Consider the following 17411-nt stretch of genomic DNA (forward strand, 5'->3'; position numbering starts at 1 on the left):
TTCTTTTTAGCTTTGTCTTCGTACTCATGTTCAGTATATTCGAAAAATCTAAACTGGTTAATCACTTAGGGGATAAACATCAAACTTATCTACTAAATTAATCTTTTAAAAAATCTTCTATAATTAGGCTTAAAAGCTAGAATTTTCGCCAATGAATTTGTTATGATAGAAAATCCTAACTTCTCTTGTGGAAAATAAAATTACAGATCCCTACTAAAAGCAAAGAGCCTGGATTGATTGATTTTTCCTATAATTATTCCGCATAAAGTTTTATAAATTACTTGACTTGGTTCAGTAGATCCCGTAAAATTAAATAGTGAAAGAAAAGTATTAGCAAAACTAAAATGAACAGCTAGAGCTTTCTTATACAAAATACATAATGAAAAAAAATCATAAAGGGCACACAAAGAAGAAAACTATAATCTTTTTCCACCAATTTTATGGCTAAAGAAAAACTTTTGTGTGTTGAGCAGCGATTAGCCAGAAAGGCGAGAAACTCATTAGCTGACGTTAAATTACAAGTTAATAAAAAAAGGGGTAATAAAATATGCAAAATTGTTACGATAATTGTTTGTGGCAGTGTACGACGAAGAGATTATGGGAGGATTTAGATGAAAGAAGTATACATCTCAATAAAAGTGTTTGAGCCGCGACGGGTTGTCTTCCGGAAATTCACATAATCCAGTTTGTATGCATCTGTGTTACTGTGAGAGTTGCACAATTACCACTTTAATGCAATTTTGAGGTATTAAATGCAATTTTTTTGCTACTTTTTTTTTGATTGACTTTTGACCCCGCGAAAAATCCGTGGAGGTTTGACCCTTTTCTCTGAGGTTTTATATAATTTTTTTTATTGCCTATTGTTTCATTACCGATGCTATGGGGAAATGAAAATTCCACTAAAGGAGTTTCTTAAAATGGATTAAGGGGTTGATTTTTCTAGTTACGTAGAAAACTCCTGTGTTGTGTATTTTCTCTTGAAAGAGATCAAGGAAAAGAAAACTAGAAAATTCGATGAAAATCCATGTTAAGTGGTTGCACAAGAGTGTCTGCTGCACTTTTTCCCAACACTTCACTTTTCACTCTTAATTTTATCCAACTGTTTGCACTGGAGTTCAGATGAGGACTAAATCTCTACAGCACTAACATCATCCATCGACTGTGATCTCCACATTGCAAAGTGCAGGTGGACCTGAAGAAGGGGGCTGCTGCATGAGCGATGGTGTGCAAGAGATGCATTTTGGCGGGAGATTTTCCACGTGAGAGAGAGGGGAAAATTTTCTCTGAATTCTGGGCGTGAAAATGAACTCTGTGCCGCCACTACAAACTGGACGGTGATGTAAACATATTTAATTAGAACTTTTGAGGCACATATTGCCACCTCCTCGGAGAAATTTAATTGAATTCTTCTTTATGTTCTTTTTTTGCCTTATCTTATCGCACGCTGATTAATGCAAAAGTCGTGTAAAAGAAAAATAATTAAAGTTGGTGTTTTTTAAGGTATTCGGTAGGATAGTAAGAGATATAGAAAAATGAAATAGTGACACAATCAAAAAATTAGTTGGGATTCCAAATAAGTTGAAAAACATTTTTAAAAAATTATTTGCAGAAAGTTTGTGAACTTTAGAATTTTTTTGTTAACCCTTTAATCAATTAGCATGAAAAGGTTTGATTAAAATTTTTGCAAAATATTTTTTTCAAAGTTCGAATTGAAAAATTAATTTATTTTTGATATTTTTGGGGGCAGTTTGGAATATTTTCCAGATAAAAATGTTATAAAAATTTTTGCTATGAATTATTCTTCTTACTAAAGAAATAATTTTCTGATTAAAAGTTTTCTCTACAATATTTTATAAATCTTATGAGGATCTTCTTAAGTGATAAGTAATCCAAGAAATCAACTAACAAAAATTAAGAAAAAAGTATAATTATTAAGGAAACAAAGTCAATTTTTCTGCAGCTGCTGTGGAACAGGAGAAACGGCTGCAAAATATTTAAGATTTTCATGATCTTTTTTATCGTAAAAAGTTGCCTTTTTTGTCATAAAAATCGTCTTTTTATTCGACTTCCCAATGAAAAGCTTGTTAATTTATTTTATTTGTTTTATTACCTACAAAAAAAAGGACTTAATTGTTCCTATCAGAAACTTCATCATCCACCTGACTTCCTCTCCGTACTTGCTGGAACTCCTCCACCTTAATAAGTGGATTAACTTTGTAGCCTAAATCTATGGATGCCCTAATATGCTGCATTAGTGGAATGGTACCATTGCGAATTCCTTCCTGCGTTAGGATTTCCTGCAATTTGCTGTCTTTGTTGCAAAAAATAATATCATGCTTCATGTCGATGTACTTCTGCAGGGAAACTTCGAGGTTCTGAAGGATTAGGATTTGTTTGTGCTTATTCACGTCCCCAGCAATATTTCCCAAACCCTTTGCTGATGTAAAATCCAATCCTGTGAATTTACTGCAGTCAATCACAACGGGAATGTGAAATTCTGCAGCTGCTGTTGCACGATTTGTTCGTTCACGTAGGTAGTCCACGCCAGGGAAGTAGAGTCCGGCATTTGGTGTTATCCTGATGTACTGATTCCCATCGAGCTGAAAGAAAAATTTCATTTTTTTTTTTGGTACAAAATTTCACATTGAATTGGAATTGAGGGATTTTTCTTACTTCCTCCACCTTGACTGAGGTCTTCGGTCTGGCCCACATTGATAGCAGGTGGAAGCACGTGAGTGCAACACCAACAAGAAGTCCAATCTCCACGCCGAGAACTAGACAAGCAATTAGGCAGCCGCACCACGCATAGAAATCACGTCGATTTTCCCGCCAAAATCGCATCACTAACTTAAGGTCGATCATGAAGATCACAGCGCAAATTAAAACAGCTGCAAGAGTTGCTTTTGGGATGTATGCAAAGTAGGGAGTTAGCAAGCTCAGGGCTAGAACGGTGATGATGCCCGTGTAGAGTCCTGCCATTGGGGTTTGTACCCCACTTGCATGGCTCACAGCTGATCGTGTGAAGGCTCCACAGGCGGGCATTGACTTGAAGCAGGATCCAACAATGTTAACTACGCCGAGAGTTAACATTTCCTGTGAAGCATCAACAATTCTTCCAGATGCTGCAAAGATTAGAATTTTCTTTTAAGCCTTTTTGGGATTTTCTGGGAGAGGATCAAGACATTGAGACTTACTGAAGGATTTTGCAATTGCCACGTTCATTAAAACAGCCACAAGGGGTATGACGACAATTCCTGATCCGAGTTCTGAACAAATCTCCAGGATATTAAGCGTACGGTTGTTGTAGTCAATACTAAATGGTGGTAGTTGGAATGTGGGGATTCCCGGTTCAACATTTCCGGATAATTTGAAAGGTACCTCATCAGCTTGAGCTATCCAATTGTAGGCAATGGTTGAGGTAATAAGGACGGTTATTGCATTCCTCGAAATACTAACGTACCACAGGAATTTCTTAAGAAAAGCCCCGGATTTTGTGTTTGTAGACACAGGGATACTGTTAAGGAACTGCAAGAGATTAAATGCATTTCATTTAACTCAAAAACATCCTCTTTAACGTTCTCTTAGAAGATTTTACCCTGAGACAAATGAGAAAGATAATACAAAAGAGTCCCAGAAGACTATCACCAAGCTTCACTTGTGGGAGTCTCTCAAAGAAACCCATGACGTAGTCTGCAAATCCTTTTGCTGAGTAGCTAATCCCGAAGATTCCTTTCAATTGAGATGCAATAATAATGAGGGAGGTGGCTGTGGTGAAGGCTGTTGTGACTGGCACTGAGATGAATTCCACGAGAAATTCCAGCTTTAGCACTCCCATTAAGAACTCTATAACGCCACAGAGGAAGGTGAGAATGAAAACAAACTCTACGGGTTTATCCATTGTGAATTGAAGGGTTAGCAATGCCATGAGATTTGTCGGTCCAATAGAGACTTGGGGGATACTGCCGAACAGGACGTAGAGGAAACTTCCAGCAAAGGCAGAATACAGCCCATACTGTGAGGGAACATTCGCTAGGGCGGCATAAGCTATAGCCTGAGGGATCATTGTGAGCCCGAGTGTTATGCCAGCTATTAAGTCTGATATTGCTGTCTTTGTGCTGTACGTGCGTATCCACGTTAGGATGTGAATTCGCCTGAAAATCCAGGCTTTAACCTTATGATCACGCTCCTTAATAAGGGATCTTCGTCGCAGGAATGAAGGTCTTGGTGTTGATCCCACATTCTTAAGACGTGCTGTATCCTCAGCATCTGACACTGAATGAGATGGAAAATTAAATTATGGAATCTTTAAAAGCTTTCAAGGCTTTTTCTCTTGCACTTTTCCAGCTCTTCTCAAGCTTCTGGGAAAAGGTTACTCGCAATATTTTATTACATATAGGCTAGATAGGTATTAATTTAGTATATTATATAGAATGGAAAATACACAACAAATATTTACCTACTAAATTTACTGTCTTCATTATCTTTAACAATTCACACTTAAAATGTTTGTATTAGCCAAGGAGGGTTGGACGTGCAAAAAAATACAATGGACGTTATGTAAGAATCTCTCGCACAATTACGGAAAATTTCTCAAGACGTATATAAATCAGGAACAGATCACAAAAAGGACATAAATATAAATCACAAAGCTCTAAAGAAGGACGCGTCCTAGTCCTCTCTTTTACTTGTATCGTTGCCAGCCTCTGAATCACCCATTTATAAGGGAAATGTTTATCACTTTTTTTCTTCTTAATTTTAAGAAACTTTTCAATTCAACGTCTTGCGAGGAACTGCTCGGGAGTTCCGTGTGAGACTGCTAAATCAGTGTTGATCTCAAAATTTTATCAAATTTCCGTGAAATGGTGGGTGCTGTTTATCTCCCATGAGGTTGTTGATGGGAGAGACTTTTATAGTGACAACAAGAGATTTAAATTGTTGCGATAAACATTCTTCTCACAGATGTGGGTGACGGAGAATGAAGTTTAAATTGCGATAATGAGTCCGAATTGCCATTCAATCTCATCATCTTCTAGCATTATTTTCGTCACAACTATGCCCTTCATTCGCTACAACGATTAGAGAGTTCACCCTGCCTAATTCACTTTACATAGTTTAATTATTTATTAAGAAAATTCCTTTAGAAATTCAAAATAAAACACAATAATTTAATCAGAAAATTAGCAGATCACTGTCCTACTTGAAGAATTGTTTGCGACTGAATTGCAAGCATGAGGGACCTGTGTTTGATTGCTGCTGTTGGAAAAATTGTTAAAGAGCTTGTTGATTAGATAAGATGATATAAAAGTGATTTGTAAAGTGATGCTCATACATAAACTCCTACTACCTTATCATCTTCTCCTCTACAACTCTTTCGCAATCATTTACTCACACCTATTTTGATTCACAATTGCCATTGAAGGGGATTTTTTTACACGCTCTCTTCACTTTGTTTTCATCGTTCCGGAATTAATCAATCAATCGGGATGGGAAGGAACTGCGTGAGTCAACAACTGGTGAAAGAAATCACCAACATTCCGTGTGATTTCTTCATTTTAATCAGCACCGAGAACCTCAATAAGTCGAAAGCTTTTCTTTCTGATACTGTACGTCTCAATGGTTTTGGCACAATATTTTGCTGATGAAAAGATAAAATTCTGCAATTGGGGAAAAGAAGAAAGGAAGATGATAAGACCCAGAATTACCTTGTCTTAAATAACCTAACTGATAGCATTTTTATTTTATGTTTTTCTTCGCAGAAAATTAATTTATAGCCGCAAAATTATGTTTATGATGGGTTCAAGACATTCAAGACGTTCAAGATCAAACGATGCCTTCAATTGAATGGGCAATAAGAATTTATTTGAGGTGAAAATGATAAAGTTCATTAATTTCTTTAATAATGTTTTTTTTATTGAAAATTTTTCTTAAATAAAAATTAAAAAGTTTTTGATGGAACCACAATTATAAATTGAATCAGTTAAAAATAATAAACCATTAGAAATTCTTTCAAAGGGGTGTTTCTGTCGAAAATTTTAATTTATTCGAACATTTGGCAAATGATTCGAATATTTTAGGCTTGAATTAAGTACTTCTTAAGCTTGAATTAAATGTATTTTAAAACTTTTTCTTCTCAATCCAAGGGGTATTTATCTGAATGAAAATAATCAGATTATTTGGATGATTCACCAAAGTAAATCAAAATATTCAAATAACGAAATTTCTTTTTTTTTAGTCTTAAATTGGTAGAGACTGAGAAGCAAAAGCCTAAGTACTAAATTCTAGTTAAAGAAGTGAAATTCAATTTAGTACTTTCTAGGCTTAAATTTAGTACTTTTTCCCATTGTATTCAGTACACTTTTTCGGCTAAAATTTACTATGTTTTCTGCTAGAATTTAGTAGGTATTTTTTTTACTCTATTGAATTTAGTACTTTTTCCGCTTGAATTTATTATTTCGGATAGACCTTTAGTACTCATTAAAATTCAATCATAGGAAGTAAACTCAATAATTAAAAGTACTAAATTTTAGTCAAAAACATACTAAATTCTTGTTAAAAATATAGTAAATTCTAACTGAAAAAGTTCTGAATTCAATAGGGAAAGTACTAAATTTTAGGCAAATACGTACTAAATTTTAGCTTAAAAAGTATCAAGTTCAATCCTGAAATGTACTTAAAAAAAGCAGTAATTTCAAACCGGGAAAGTAGTAAATTCAAGCCGAAGAAGTACTAAACTTTACATGAAAACGAGAATATTCAGATCTTTGGAAATATTGTGATTATTCGCTAATCTTCGGACAGTCAAAAAATTTTACAGATAAACACCCCTTGTTTCAATCTAATGTCTTTAGGACAAGAAACTAAACAACGTTTTTATTGATTAGGATTTAGTACTTTAAGGTTAGAATTATCCGAATATTTTTCCAAAGAGCCGAATATTTTTATTCAAATAAACACAACTTGACTTTTTCCTGTTTATCTTCTATATTTCGTGAAGAGATAAAAAAGATTTTTCCTATCCCCAAAAATAAATAAGTAAAATCAAAAACACATAAAACACTCAGAAATTTTATTACAAATAAAGAAAATAAAAATATATAAACCTATAAATATACATATATAAGTACAATGATGGTCCAGCAGAGTAAAGGGAATGTACTGGTAAGTTTCACTTACGGGCTGTGATTCTTCCTTCAGATGACAGTCCAAGTGTGGTGAAAATTGAGGTGGATAAATTTTTAGGAATGGCTTTGTCACGCAACGAATCACAGCCAACGCGCATTAGTAAGCCTTTCCCCAGAATTTACACGCGTTGGCTGTGATTCGATGCGTGACAAAGCCATTCCTAAAAATTTATCCACCTCAATTTTCACCACACTTGGACTGTCATCTGAAGGAAGAATCACAGCCCGTAAGTGAAACTTACCAGTACATTCCCTTTACTCTGCTGGACCATCATTGTACTTATATATGTATATTTATAGGTTTATATATTTTTATATTTTTATATTTTTTATGTATAAAAAAGGCGCCCCGCTTCGCGGGGCGCCAATTAGTTTGTTTAAAATATATGTGAATAGGTGAAAGTAATTGTTGATGTAGCAAAAAGGCAGAAGGCAGCCATTTTGAATTTTGAAATTAGTAAAATCTGATAGGTCATACCCACTATACCTAATGAAACTTCAATTGAAAAGCCTCTATCAAGTACCGTTAAGCCGATATAAGGCAATATTACAACAATCGGTACATATGGAAACCTGTTTTGGTCTATATCTCTGAAACCGCGACATAAATTTTTTTAATTTTTTTTTTATTAAAAGGTGTACCTATCACCTATAACATACTAAAATTTAATCGAAATCTATCGTCCAGTTTTTGAGATATTAATCGAAAACTGGTCGAAAACTCATCGAAACTTTGGTTTTTGATTGTAGGCCCTCTAGCGGTAACGTTTGAAACTTCCTATGTATAGATAATTGTAGACCTTTTTGAGATCTTTCATTCAAAACCGGTTTGGTTAAAATCGGTCAACCGGTTTAGGAGTTATGGCCGACTTTCGATAAAAGTCTATATTTGCTAAACCGCTTGTCCGATTTTTGGAAATGAGGTATCGTTGAAAAGGTCTTAAGGGCCCCTACAACATATTAAAATTTCAGACCTCTAGCTATAATAGAGGCTGAGATATAGCGAAAACAAAATTGAAAAAAATTCAAAATGGCGGATGCAGGGGTGGGGGGTCGAATTTGATATCATAGTTGGACGACTTCCAGTCGATAATTGAACTTTGCCGGTGACCGCAAGTCTCTATCTATTACCGTTCTCTTGTAATTGAGCTTCAAACTACGGCCGGACGGCCGGACGGACGGACGGACGGACGGCCGGACGGACGGCCGGAAAAGTTTTTCGGCGCATACGTTTTTTGGAATGTGGGGACCCTAATTCATGCTCATACCAAGTTTGAGCCCGATCCGACGACCTTGAGTTTTAGAGTGGACACAGAAGCTGTGCTATTCTTTTCTTCGAAAGAATCACAGCTAATGCTATTCTTTTCTTCGAAAGAATCACAGCTAATTGATATAAAAAGTGACAAAATCGAAAGGTTTTTTCTTCTTCTTTAATTGAAGTGTTTTATGTACATAAAAAAAAACTTAGCTCATTGCATAATGCATTTAATTATATTTTCTCGGGAGAAGGTTTTCCTTTTTGGGAGAGATAAAAGGAAAACATTTTGTGTGGGAAGATTTTCTTTTTATTTGTTGTATTTTGCACGCTGTATTAATTGAAAATAAATAGAATTATTATAATAGGAAGTGTGTGGTGTGGGTGTTGTAGGTATATTTAGCGAATTTTCTTTGCAATTTGTGCAATTTGTTGGTCAATACGCTCACTGGTGCCCTTGAAGGTGGACGGATTTGGTCCAATCATTTGCACCAATTGCGGAACATCAGGAGATACCTGAAAAAAATATTATTTTTTTTTATTAGTCTTTTAAGAATTATTTTATCCTTTGAATTCTTACCGTGACGAAACGAGCGAGAGCCTTCATTGTTCTGAATAAATGCTCCTCATTGGGTTTGTTATTGAAGAACTGAAGAATAGCCATTGCCAGCTCTACAGCAACATCATCAAACACCTTTAAAAATCAATTTATTGATTAATAATCTTTCAAATATTAAATGAAAATAATTTTTCTAAAGAGTTCTCATTGAATCTGCTTGCTGTTAAAAGTTAATTACAATTTTCGCTAAAATGCCAAAGAAGCCACAACAAATAAAAGATCACAAAGGACAAAGAAGATTGTCTTTGCGATCACAGCGAGATCACACAACAAAATACCTTGGAGCGTGATCCTTTGGGAAGCATTTGGCGTAGATTTTTAGCTCGATGGAGTTTCTGTGAAGGATAAGAATTTGGCTCTCCAAAGTAAATTGTTTTCACTAAAACTCACAAGAAAGTTTTTTTTTAAAGAACAGCTCTTAGCAGATTTCAATGATTCTCTCGGGTTTCCTGAGAAACTTTCAATGTGAATAAAAGCGATACAGACCACAGTTTTTACCTCCTTGCATGCTAAATTGTGTATGATGGCTGTACCCAAGTCCTGAAGCGTTGGACACGAGGCCAGGAGACAGTGAACAGCTACCTTTGTGGAGGCACGAATATTTGATGTTTGAGTTGTATTGTAGTTCCATTCAGAGATGTAGAGTAGCCACTCCGAAGAGCTGGAGTTTTCAAATAAGTTGCACATCTATTGGTAAAGAAATCTTTGAGATTATTCCTCGAAAAAAAAAAAGATATTTAAATTTCTCTTACAAAGAGCGCAATTGCCTGTTGCTCCTCAGGTGAGAGACGATCAATATCTTGGGCATAGTTCATGAGCACGTGATCGCGTCTGTCTTGATGGAGGAGAAGGATCACGTCGTCCTTGAGAGCAGCATTGGCTAAAGCTCTCAGCAGATGAACGCGTGTTTCTGTCGAAATTGCTGGATCGCGGAGAACGCGCTCAGCAAAGACCAAGAAGCCATCACTCAGGGCCCATGATCCTTCACCCTCCAGAAGGTACTGATGCAGCTCCTCAATTGAAGTCTCATCCTCTTTCGAGAGTTTTCCATCCAGGAGCTTCACGAGTGCTTCCAGTTCCGCTTTAGGCTGCCCAATAATTAAATTATTATTTCTTATTTCGATCTTACTTTTTTTTTCGAAGGCTTTTAACAGTGCAGTGGATAGAGCGCTTGAGTGCGCATCCAAAGGTCGCCGGTTCGAATACAGAACCCGGCAACGCGCCCCATCCGCCAACGTGCAATTAGATCACGTTGACCGGTTGGATCAGGAGATTGATACACTCCTATCCGTAAAATGGCCCACACGTGGTAGTATCTAGCAAGGCCGCCCACTACTTCTCCGCAAGGAGAACAACAACATCACATAGGGCGGCCGGCCCTGTTCCTATATGGGACGTAGCGCCAAAATATTTTTTTTTTTTTTAACTAAATTTTCTCTAGAATTGATTGAAATGTTCATTTCTTTGTTAAAAAAAAGTTTTTTTTTGCAATTTTAAAGTCTTTGTACGCAATGACTAAAGATGATTTTGCTAAAAGTGATATCATTTGTTGAATTTTCCCAAAAGGGGTAAGCAACTGGGTGGAATTTAATGTTCTGGGAACAAGCCAAGAATTCGCATTCTATATGGAGAGAGTAAAATATAATTCCTTATATTTGAAATATTCAAAGAATTTTCGCATAAATTCTTTTTTTTTATGCTTCTATTTTAATTGAAGTAATTAGCAGGTGAAGTTAGCTACCATTAGCTACAAAGGCTACAAAATTCGAGTTAAGTTTTTCAAACCATGCCTAAGTTTTGAATGCTAGTCTTAAGTTTTTTAGCCAAGGCTTAAGTTTTTCAAATGATGCTTAAATCTCTTTAACCTGAAAACTTAAAAATCTTGGCCTTAAAAACTAGGCTCACTGTTGAAAAAAAAACTATTCTAGACTTAGTAATTAAGTGCTTAAAAGCAAAACTAAATAAGAAGTTTTCTTATTCAATTATTAGCTCTACTCACATCGATGTTATTGAAGACAACTGGAGGATCCCTCTGACGCTTCCTTTCCTCCTCTTCTGCCTTCTCACGTGCCTCCTCTTCGAGGACTTTCTCCGATGGCAGCATCTCAGACGGGATGGCTCCATCACCATTTGTCGCTGTCCCATTCATCTCCCCGTTGTTAGCCTCCGCCTCAGACATGCCGGTATTTGAACTGTAGTCACTCTCTGAATGTCCGTTAGCCTGTGCCTTGCGCTTCTTCTTCTCTTTCTTCCGCTCCTTCTTTGCAATTTTCTCCTTAATGTTATTTCTACGCTCGTTCAGGGCAATTGACTGCAAACGTGCTTGCTCAATCTCACTGTTAAGCTCATCAAAGCCCGGACTTGCTTCGCGGGCTGCTATTCGTGGTTCAAAGGAGAAATGTTGGCTATTCTCACTTGCACCAATACTCTCAATTAGGGGACCAAGTGTCTGCCCAAGGGGTGTTCCAAGGAATTCCTGTGGCAGGTCCAAAATGAATTTGGGAATTGACACGCCACAGAGGAATTGCGTTATTTCGTTGGAAAATGTGTTACAATTGTGCTTGAGGAGGTTGTAGCAAGAACCTCTGCGCGGGTGAAAAAAAAAACAAAATGTAAGAAAGAATTTTCTTTTGTGATTTATGAAGCATTATGAGTCATCAGGTCAAGTGGGATGATCTTGAATTTTCTATTGAATGGGGAAAAAGCTCACCTGAAGGTGCTTTCAGCTAAACCACGTACGTAGTCCTTGAAAACTTGAAATGGGATGAAAGTTTCACCGATTTTCTCCACTTTCTGCGGTGTTCCCAAAACGGTTCCGCCCTGAAAATGTATCCGGAAAATTCGTTAAAAATAAATTTCACACAAATCTCTCACTCTGATCACATTAATCGCGCACGCACAATCACGCAAAGATAACTTCAAAGAAAACTCCAAATTCACGAAGAAAACATTTTTGAAAAATCTCTTCTGCGGGGAGAAAGAATAAATAGAAATAAAAAATTGTTTAAAATCACAAAATATAAATTCACCTTTTCGGGGAAAGAAACTTTTGTGAAAAGAAATGTTCCTTTGTGTGAAAGTTCGTCGTTGGCCAGTAATACGGTGGAAAATGAAAATTCTCTCCCGTTTATTTTAGACGACACACGAAGGCACGACATTCCTTCGGAAAATGTTTAATTATAGCCCAAATCGCATACATGATGAGGCTTTTCTTTCACGCACACACTTCGGGATGATTTTCACGCTGCTCTCTCTCATTCTCTCTTGAATTGAGAAGAATATTAAATGATCCATGCTGCATTTTCCCCCCCAAGAGATCGCGAAGAAAATTCATACGGAAAAATTTAAAGAATCTCTTGAGAGTTGTTTTGTCTCTCTTTCCCCCAATAAAAGTAATGCTGAAGATGAGAAAAATACGCGATTGTGCGATGAAAAATGTCTCAGAGAAGATTTTTTGCACATTTTCCCATGTTTTGCGCGGAGAGAGTGATGATCGGTGCTGGTAAGAACTTCCGAAATAGAATCCTGATGCGAGACACTATAATTAGCTGCCGACACATCGTTTGTTCACCTTTTACGAGATTTCAATTTGCATAAATACATCACAACACTTTTTTCTTCCAAATTTAAAATTTTTGTTTACAACCGATCACGTGTTCAATCGTGCGTGAAAGAGCGCAAGAAGACGGGGGCTTAGGGGAAAGTAGTTTAGAGATTAAGATAAAATAGAGGCTTACCGGTGGGCAACTCTGAATCCCTTGATGACCAAAGAAGTACTCCCTGCCGAAGACAACGACTCCAGTGTGCCAGACACCTTCAATGTGCCGTCCCAAGATCATTTCGGACATCATTGAGGCCATTCCCTGGGTCAGATCGTATATATAGAGCTCCACTCTGTGGCTTCCGTCGTCATCCATCTTCTACACTTTACTCGCACTCCCGGTAGCCGTAGCGTCGTCTCCGATTGACTTGTCTTTTTTGCCAACAAATCTATCCAAAGTGAAAGATGTTTGAAACTATATTAATACCATCCCGCAAGGAATGTGCTTCATGAATATTAAAAGAGGAGCATAAATGTAATACGAAGTGTATCCAAAAAGGTGCTTCATGTTTCACTCCTCTTCACTCACAGAGAGAGAGAGACTTTATTACTTCTCTGTGCGAATTTTCATTAATGGGAACACAACTAGAACACATTCATGAGGAATTTCGCAGTGAGAAGCTGTCCAGGGGAGAAGATCTTGTGCACGTTTGCACCAATTCATCTTCGTGCGCGCGGTGTAGAAATTGTGGGATTTATGATCACGGAAATTGCACATAGAAAACTCTTCAAACTCTTTTAGTATTTTTTGCAAATTTTATTTTTCTTCCAACAAGTTAATAAAAATGTCGTATTTTTTTCATAAATGATCACTTCTTCGTGAGATTATAGAAAATCAAGGTCAAAATGAATGTCAGGAAATTAAAAAAAGAATGAACATTAAAACTCAAAATTTTCTATTTCTGATTTGATTTTTTTTCTATCCTTGGACATTAAATTTCCTCGATATTTTCCAATTTTAATTAATGGGTGAAATTCACTAGTCAGACAGTCTTGATTTCTTAAGTTTTTTCAAGTTTTTTTTTAAAGAAAAACTTAAGATTTCTAAAATTTCCTTTAGCAAAACTTAAAATTTCTTAAGTTTTCTTAAGCTTAAGTTAAGAGTTTTTAAGAATCTTTGAGATTTCTATAGATTTTTTTTTAGTTTTCTAAAGATTACTTATGTTTCCTTAAGAAAAACTCAAGATTTTTGAAGTATTCTTAAACGAAAGTTAAAATTTCTTAAGTCAAGCAAAATCAGGCTAAAATGCATATTTTTTAATGCCCGAAGTTAATCAGGAAAAATCTTTGAAAAATGTGCAATTTAGCCCGATTCAGCTTCATTTAAGAAGTTCTTAATTTCGTTGAAGAATACTTCAAAAATCTTGAGTTTTTCTTAAGGAAACTTTAGAAATCTTAATAAATTAATAAAAATCATTACAAATCTTATAAACTTAAGCTTGAAAGCCTGACTTAAGAAATCATAATCTATCTTAAGAAATTCTTCAAAAGAATTTTAAAATCTTAAATTTTGCTTAAGAAAACTTAAAGCTAACTTTAATGTTGTCTGACTAGAGAATTTCATCCAATATTCGATAATAATTTATTTAATTAATTGAGTATATTTTCGTTATTTATTTAAATTAATTTTCTGGAAGAAAATTCTTAAAGAGAACTTTTTGAATTCTTATTTTAATGATTCGCCAAAAAAACGGATAATTTTGTAAATAAAATACATGATCAGATTAAAAGTATAAAAATTTCATTGAAAATTTATTATTTTTTTTTTATATTTTTCCCTTTATTTATTAACCCCTACCCCATCTAAAGAATTATTAAATTTTTCTTATAAATTAATTAATTTTTATAAGAAAAACATACATTGTGTACAAATCATTAAATTTTAACATGTTAAGAATCTGTAAAATACTCGATAACTATTTTATTACCGACGTAACAAATAATGAAAATTTGATTTTAAAAAAATCCCTTCTTAGCAGTACAATTCATAAAGAATTTTTCATACAAGATAAAGAGAAAAGAAAATTTTCCCTTTTTCACTTTGCTCAATCAATGAGGCTACACTGCGACACTCCACTGTATTTATAATTGTTTTTCATCTCATTCCGCGCGTATATTTTGTCTAGCGTCTTATCTGAGGGTGTATTAAGAATAAATTCTATTGTGATTCATCAAATTATCTTTATCTCTCACTCCTCTCAGTCTCTCTGTCAAATCATCAACTTAATATAAACACGTACCTATGCAAAAGATATTTTATGCCTAAATTAATCCCAATTAAATTGCTGTTCATGCTGTATAAATTTAAAGCTCATATTGCGCTTATGCCAGATACAAATTAATTTCTACGATGGTACATATAATATTTTGTCAAGCTCTAACATTTTTAGATTTCTTCAATAAATCACAAGAATTAACCGCACTTTGCATAATTCTCTTCCTCAATACATTTTGCCAATGTTTCACCTTTGGCGTGTGAGAGAAAAAGAAAAATTCTGGGACTGTTTCTTTGGGGTGGAAAAAAACATATGAGATTTTTTTTCTATATAAATGGCAATTAATTATATCAATTTATTAATTTTCTTTCTTTCTTCCTCTCACATGACGTCAAGGAGTATTTTTCCCAAACTTCTTGTCGTCCCAAAATACTCCCGCGTTGTGAATTTTGTTGATACAATAAAAGTAAAAAAATTGCGTTTCTTCTACAAGAAGTTCTTGACCAACACGGAAATTTTCTTTCACGAAAATTACATAAGAAGGGGGTGCTAATGCGCTCAAATTTGGCAGGTTTTCCTTTGAGTATTGAGTCGTATAGAATTTTTCCTTAATTCACAAAAGACAAATTTTTAAAAATGAAAATTTTCACACCTTTACACTATGCGAAGAATTTTCTTCTCACAGACACTTTTCTTTATAAGATAAACAGGGAAGGAAATTGAGAGGAATTTTCTTTTAGGTGAATTGAGTGTAAAGAAATGTTGATACGATGCAGCACAAAGTGAAAATGTTGTAATAAACAATTTGGCGAATTGACTTGGCTTCTGCTGGCAGAGTCACGATGAAAACTAGTGGGAAAATCGTTAGGTTTTCATGATATTTCTTCGTCTTCTCGAAAATTATGCGCGAAATGGTGGAGGGAACAAACTCTTTTTTGCTAAAAATAATTTAACATAACGTGTGTGTATATATTTGAAAAGGCGTCCTTATGACTCTTTTTTTTTCTTTACACTTTACTCGACTATAGGTGTGCGGGATGTGTCTTTTACAAAAAGAAAACTTATTATATTGATTTATAGAAATATTTATAAAGTGACATTGAATTTTCATAATGCGCGCTTTGGCACGGAAAAAGCTCCCCCTGTGACCCCCCTCTCGTGCGAGGAGGAGGATCTTTGTTTCTGAAGGTAGTGGGGCTTAAGGCAGGAAAGGTGTGTGTGTGTGTGATATGAAAGAATGTTAATAAATTCACGATAAGAATGGTTACAAACGATACAGGTCACTGAAATTCAGAATTAAAGAGAAAATGTTCTGATTCCGAATAATTCTACTTTTAATACTGATTTGATTTTCTTTTTTAAATGACATAGTAATTGAATAGTTAGGAGTTAACTCCTTCATGACCATTGAGTATTTACTATTGTATGGGAAAAAATAGTTCGAATAGTTTTCGTATCAGCAATATTTTGGTATAGATTTTTTTCTAAGCATAGAAACTTAAATTTATTTTTCTGATTGTCCTAAACACTAGAAAGGACTCTATTCACTTTTATTTATACTCTAATTAATTCATCAAAATAATGGATATTTATAGCGTAAGACAAACTTCTTCATATGACCCATCTGTATTGACAGGGTTAAAAATATAATAATAATGTTACTTTTTTATCCTAATTTAATTTTATGGGAAAATCGGCTTAAATTATATTATCTTTTACATTTAACATCACGTTTTTTTTTAATTCTTTAAAATAAACATTTGAAATTTTAATAAACATCTTATCCATATCAACAAACTTTTTCTAATTAATTAAAATACCTTTATACTTGATTTAAAATTGAAATGAAACACAAATATTTCTTTAGAATAGAACAAGAACACATTTTATGCCAAATTCTTAAAGAATTTTCTAAAGAAAACTTTACAAAATAATACATAAAGGAAATTTCAAGAAAACAGACACCTGTTAAATAAAACGATTTCTTGTGAAAATTCTCAATGAAATGCCGGAATTGTTAGTGATTATGATTACTCACCAAATGCCACACTAATACTGCACTAGTATTTCACAAATCACACATGAATTAATAATAAAATTTCCAGAAGAATTCACTAAACAATTTTAATTCCAATGACTTGTAAATTTCTCACATAACTCTATGACATTTCATATGACAATCAACCGGAATTCAGTAGCTATAAACGTCAAGATGGCGCAGAAGCAGAAATGATTTAGTTTTTGGCGGGATTTTATACTCACCACTAATTTTGAATTATTGAATTTGCTATAAAATGTTTCAAACGTTCCAAACGACCTTAAGGATTTCGTAAAGAACGCTATATTCACTTCAGATTTTTAAAGTTGTTAAAAATTAATTTTACTCAATTAAAAGTAAAAAAAAATTAGATATGAAATATTTACAAAATCACTGAGCAAAGAATTTCCAAAACAGAATATTTTAATTTCTTAATTTAGAAAATAAATAAGAAAACAAACATTTTTCCAGTATTCTCATGAATATATTTAATAAATTCTT

General features: G+C 34.5%; 3 protein-coding genes across 7 annotated transcripts in view; 1 reads left to right on the forward strand and 2 right to left on the reverse strand.

Moving 5' to 3' along the window:
- Window positions 1–17411, forward strand: part of LOC129787983 (protein Peter pan) — a 1185971-nt gene that overhangs the window by 1076544 nt on the left and 92016 nt on the right. The window lies entirely within an intron of this gene.
- On the reverse strand, window positions 2089–5212 carry LOC129787958 (sodium-independent sulfate anion transporter-like). The gene is made up of 5 exons (XM_055823847.1): window positions 4457–5212; window positions 3596–4272; window positions 3195–3525; window positions 2674–3122; window positions 2089–2600 (listed from the first exon to the last, which is right to left on the reverse strand). The coding sequence occupies exons 1-5, from the start codon at window positions 4476–4478 to the stop codon at window positions 2127–2129; spliced, it is 1953 nt and encodes a 650-aa protein (XP_055679822.1). The 5' UTR covers window positions 4479–5212; the 3' UTR covers window positions 2089–2126.
- LOC129787964 (uncharacterized) lies at window positions 8724–17054 on the reverse strand. 5 transcript variants are annotated; one of them, XM_055823857.1, is made up of 9 exons: window positions 16911–17015; window positions 12793–13045; window positions 11766–11875; window positions 11055–11640; window positions 9808–10143; window positions 9554–9742; window positions 9334–9390; window positions 9017–9130; window positions 8724–8952 (listed from the first exon to the last, which is right to left on the reverse strand). In XM_055823857.1, the coding sequence occupies exons 2-9, from the start codon at window positions 12970–12972 to the stop codon at window positions 8836–8838; spliced, it is 1689 nt and encodes a 562-aa protein (XP_055679832.1). In that variant the 5' UTR covers window positions 12973–13045; window positions 16911–17015; the 3' UTR covers window positions 8724–8835. The 5 variants fall into 5 exon arrangements, with proteins under 5 accessions (XP_055679832.1, XP_055679833.1, XP_055679837.1 ...); XM_055823858.1 differs by lacking the exon at window positions 16911–17015 and adding an exon at window positions 15525–15665; XM_055823862.1 differs by lacking the exon at window positions 9334–9390 and having other exon boundaries at window positions 9542–9742; window positions 16911–17054.

Source organism: Lutzomyia longipalpis, chromosome 1 (assembly GCF_024334085.1).
Source record: "Lutzomyia longipalpis isolate SR_M1_2022 chromosome 1, ASM2433408v1".
NCBI lineage: Eukaryota > Metazoa > Arthropoda > Insecta > Diptera > Psychodidae > Lutzomyia > Lutzomyia longipalpis.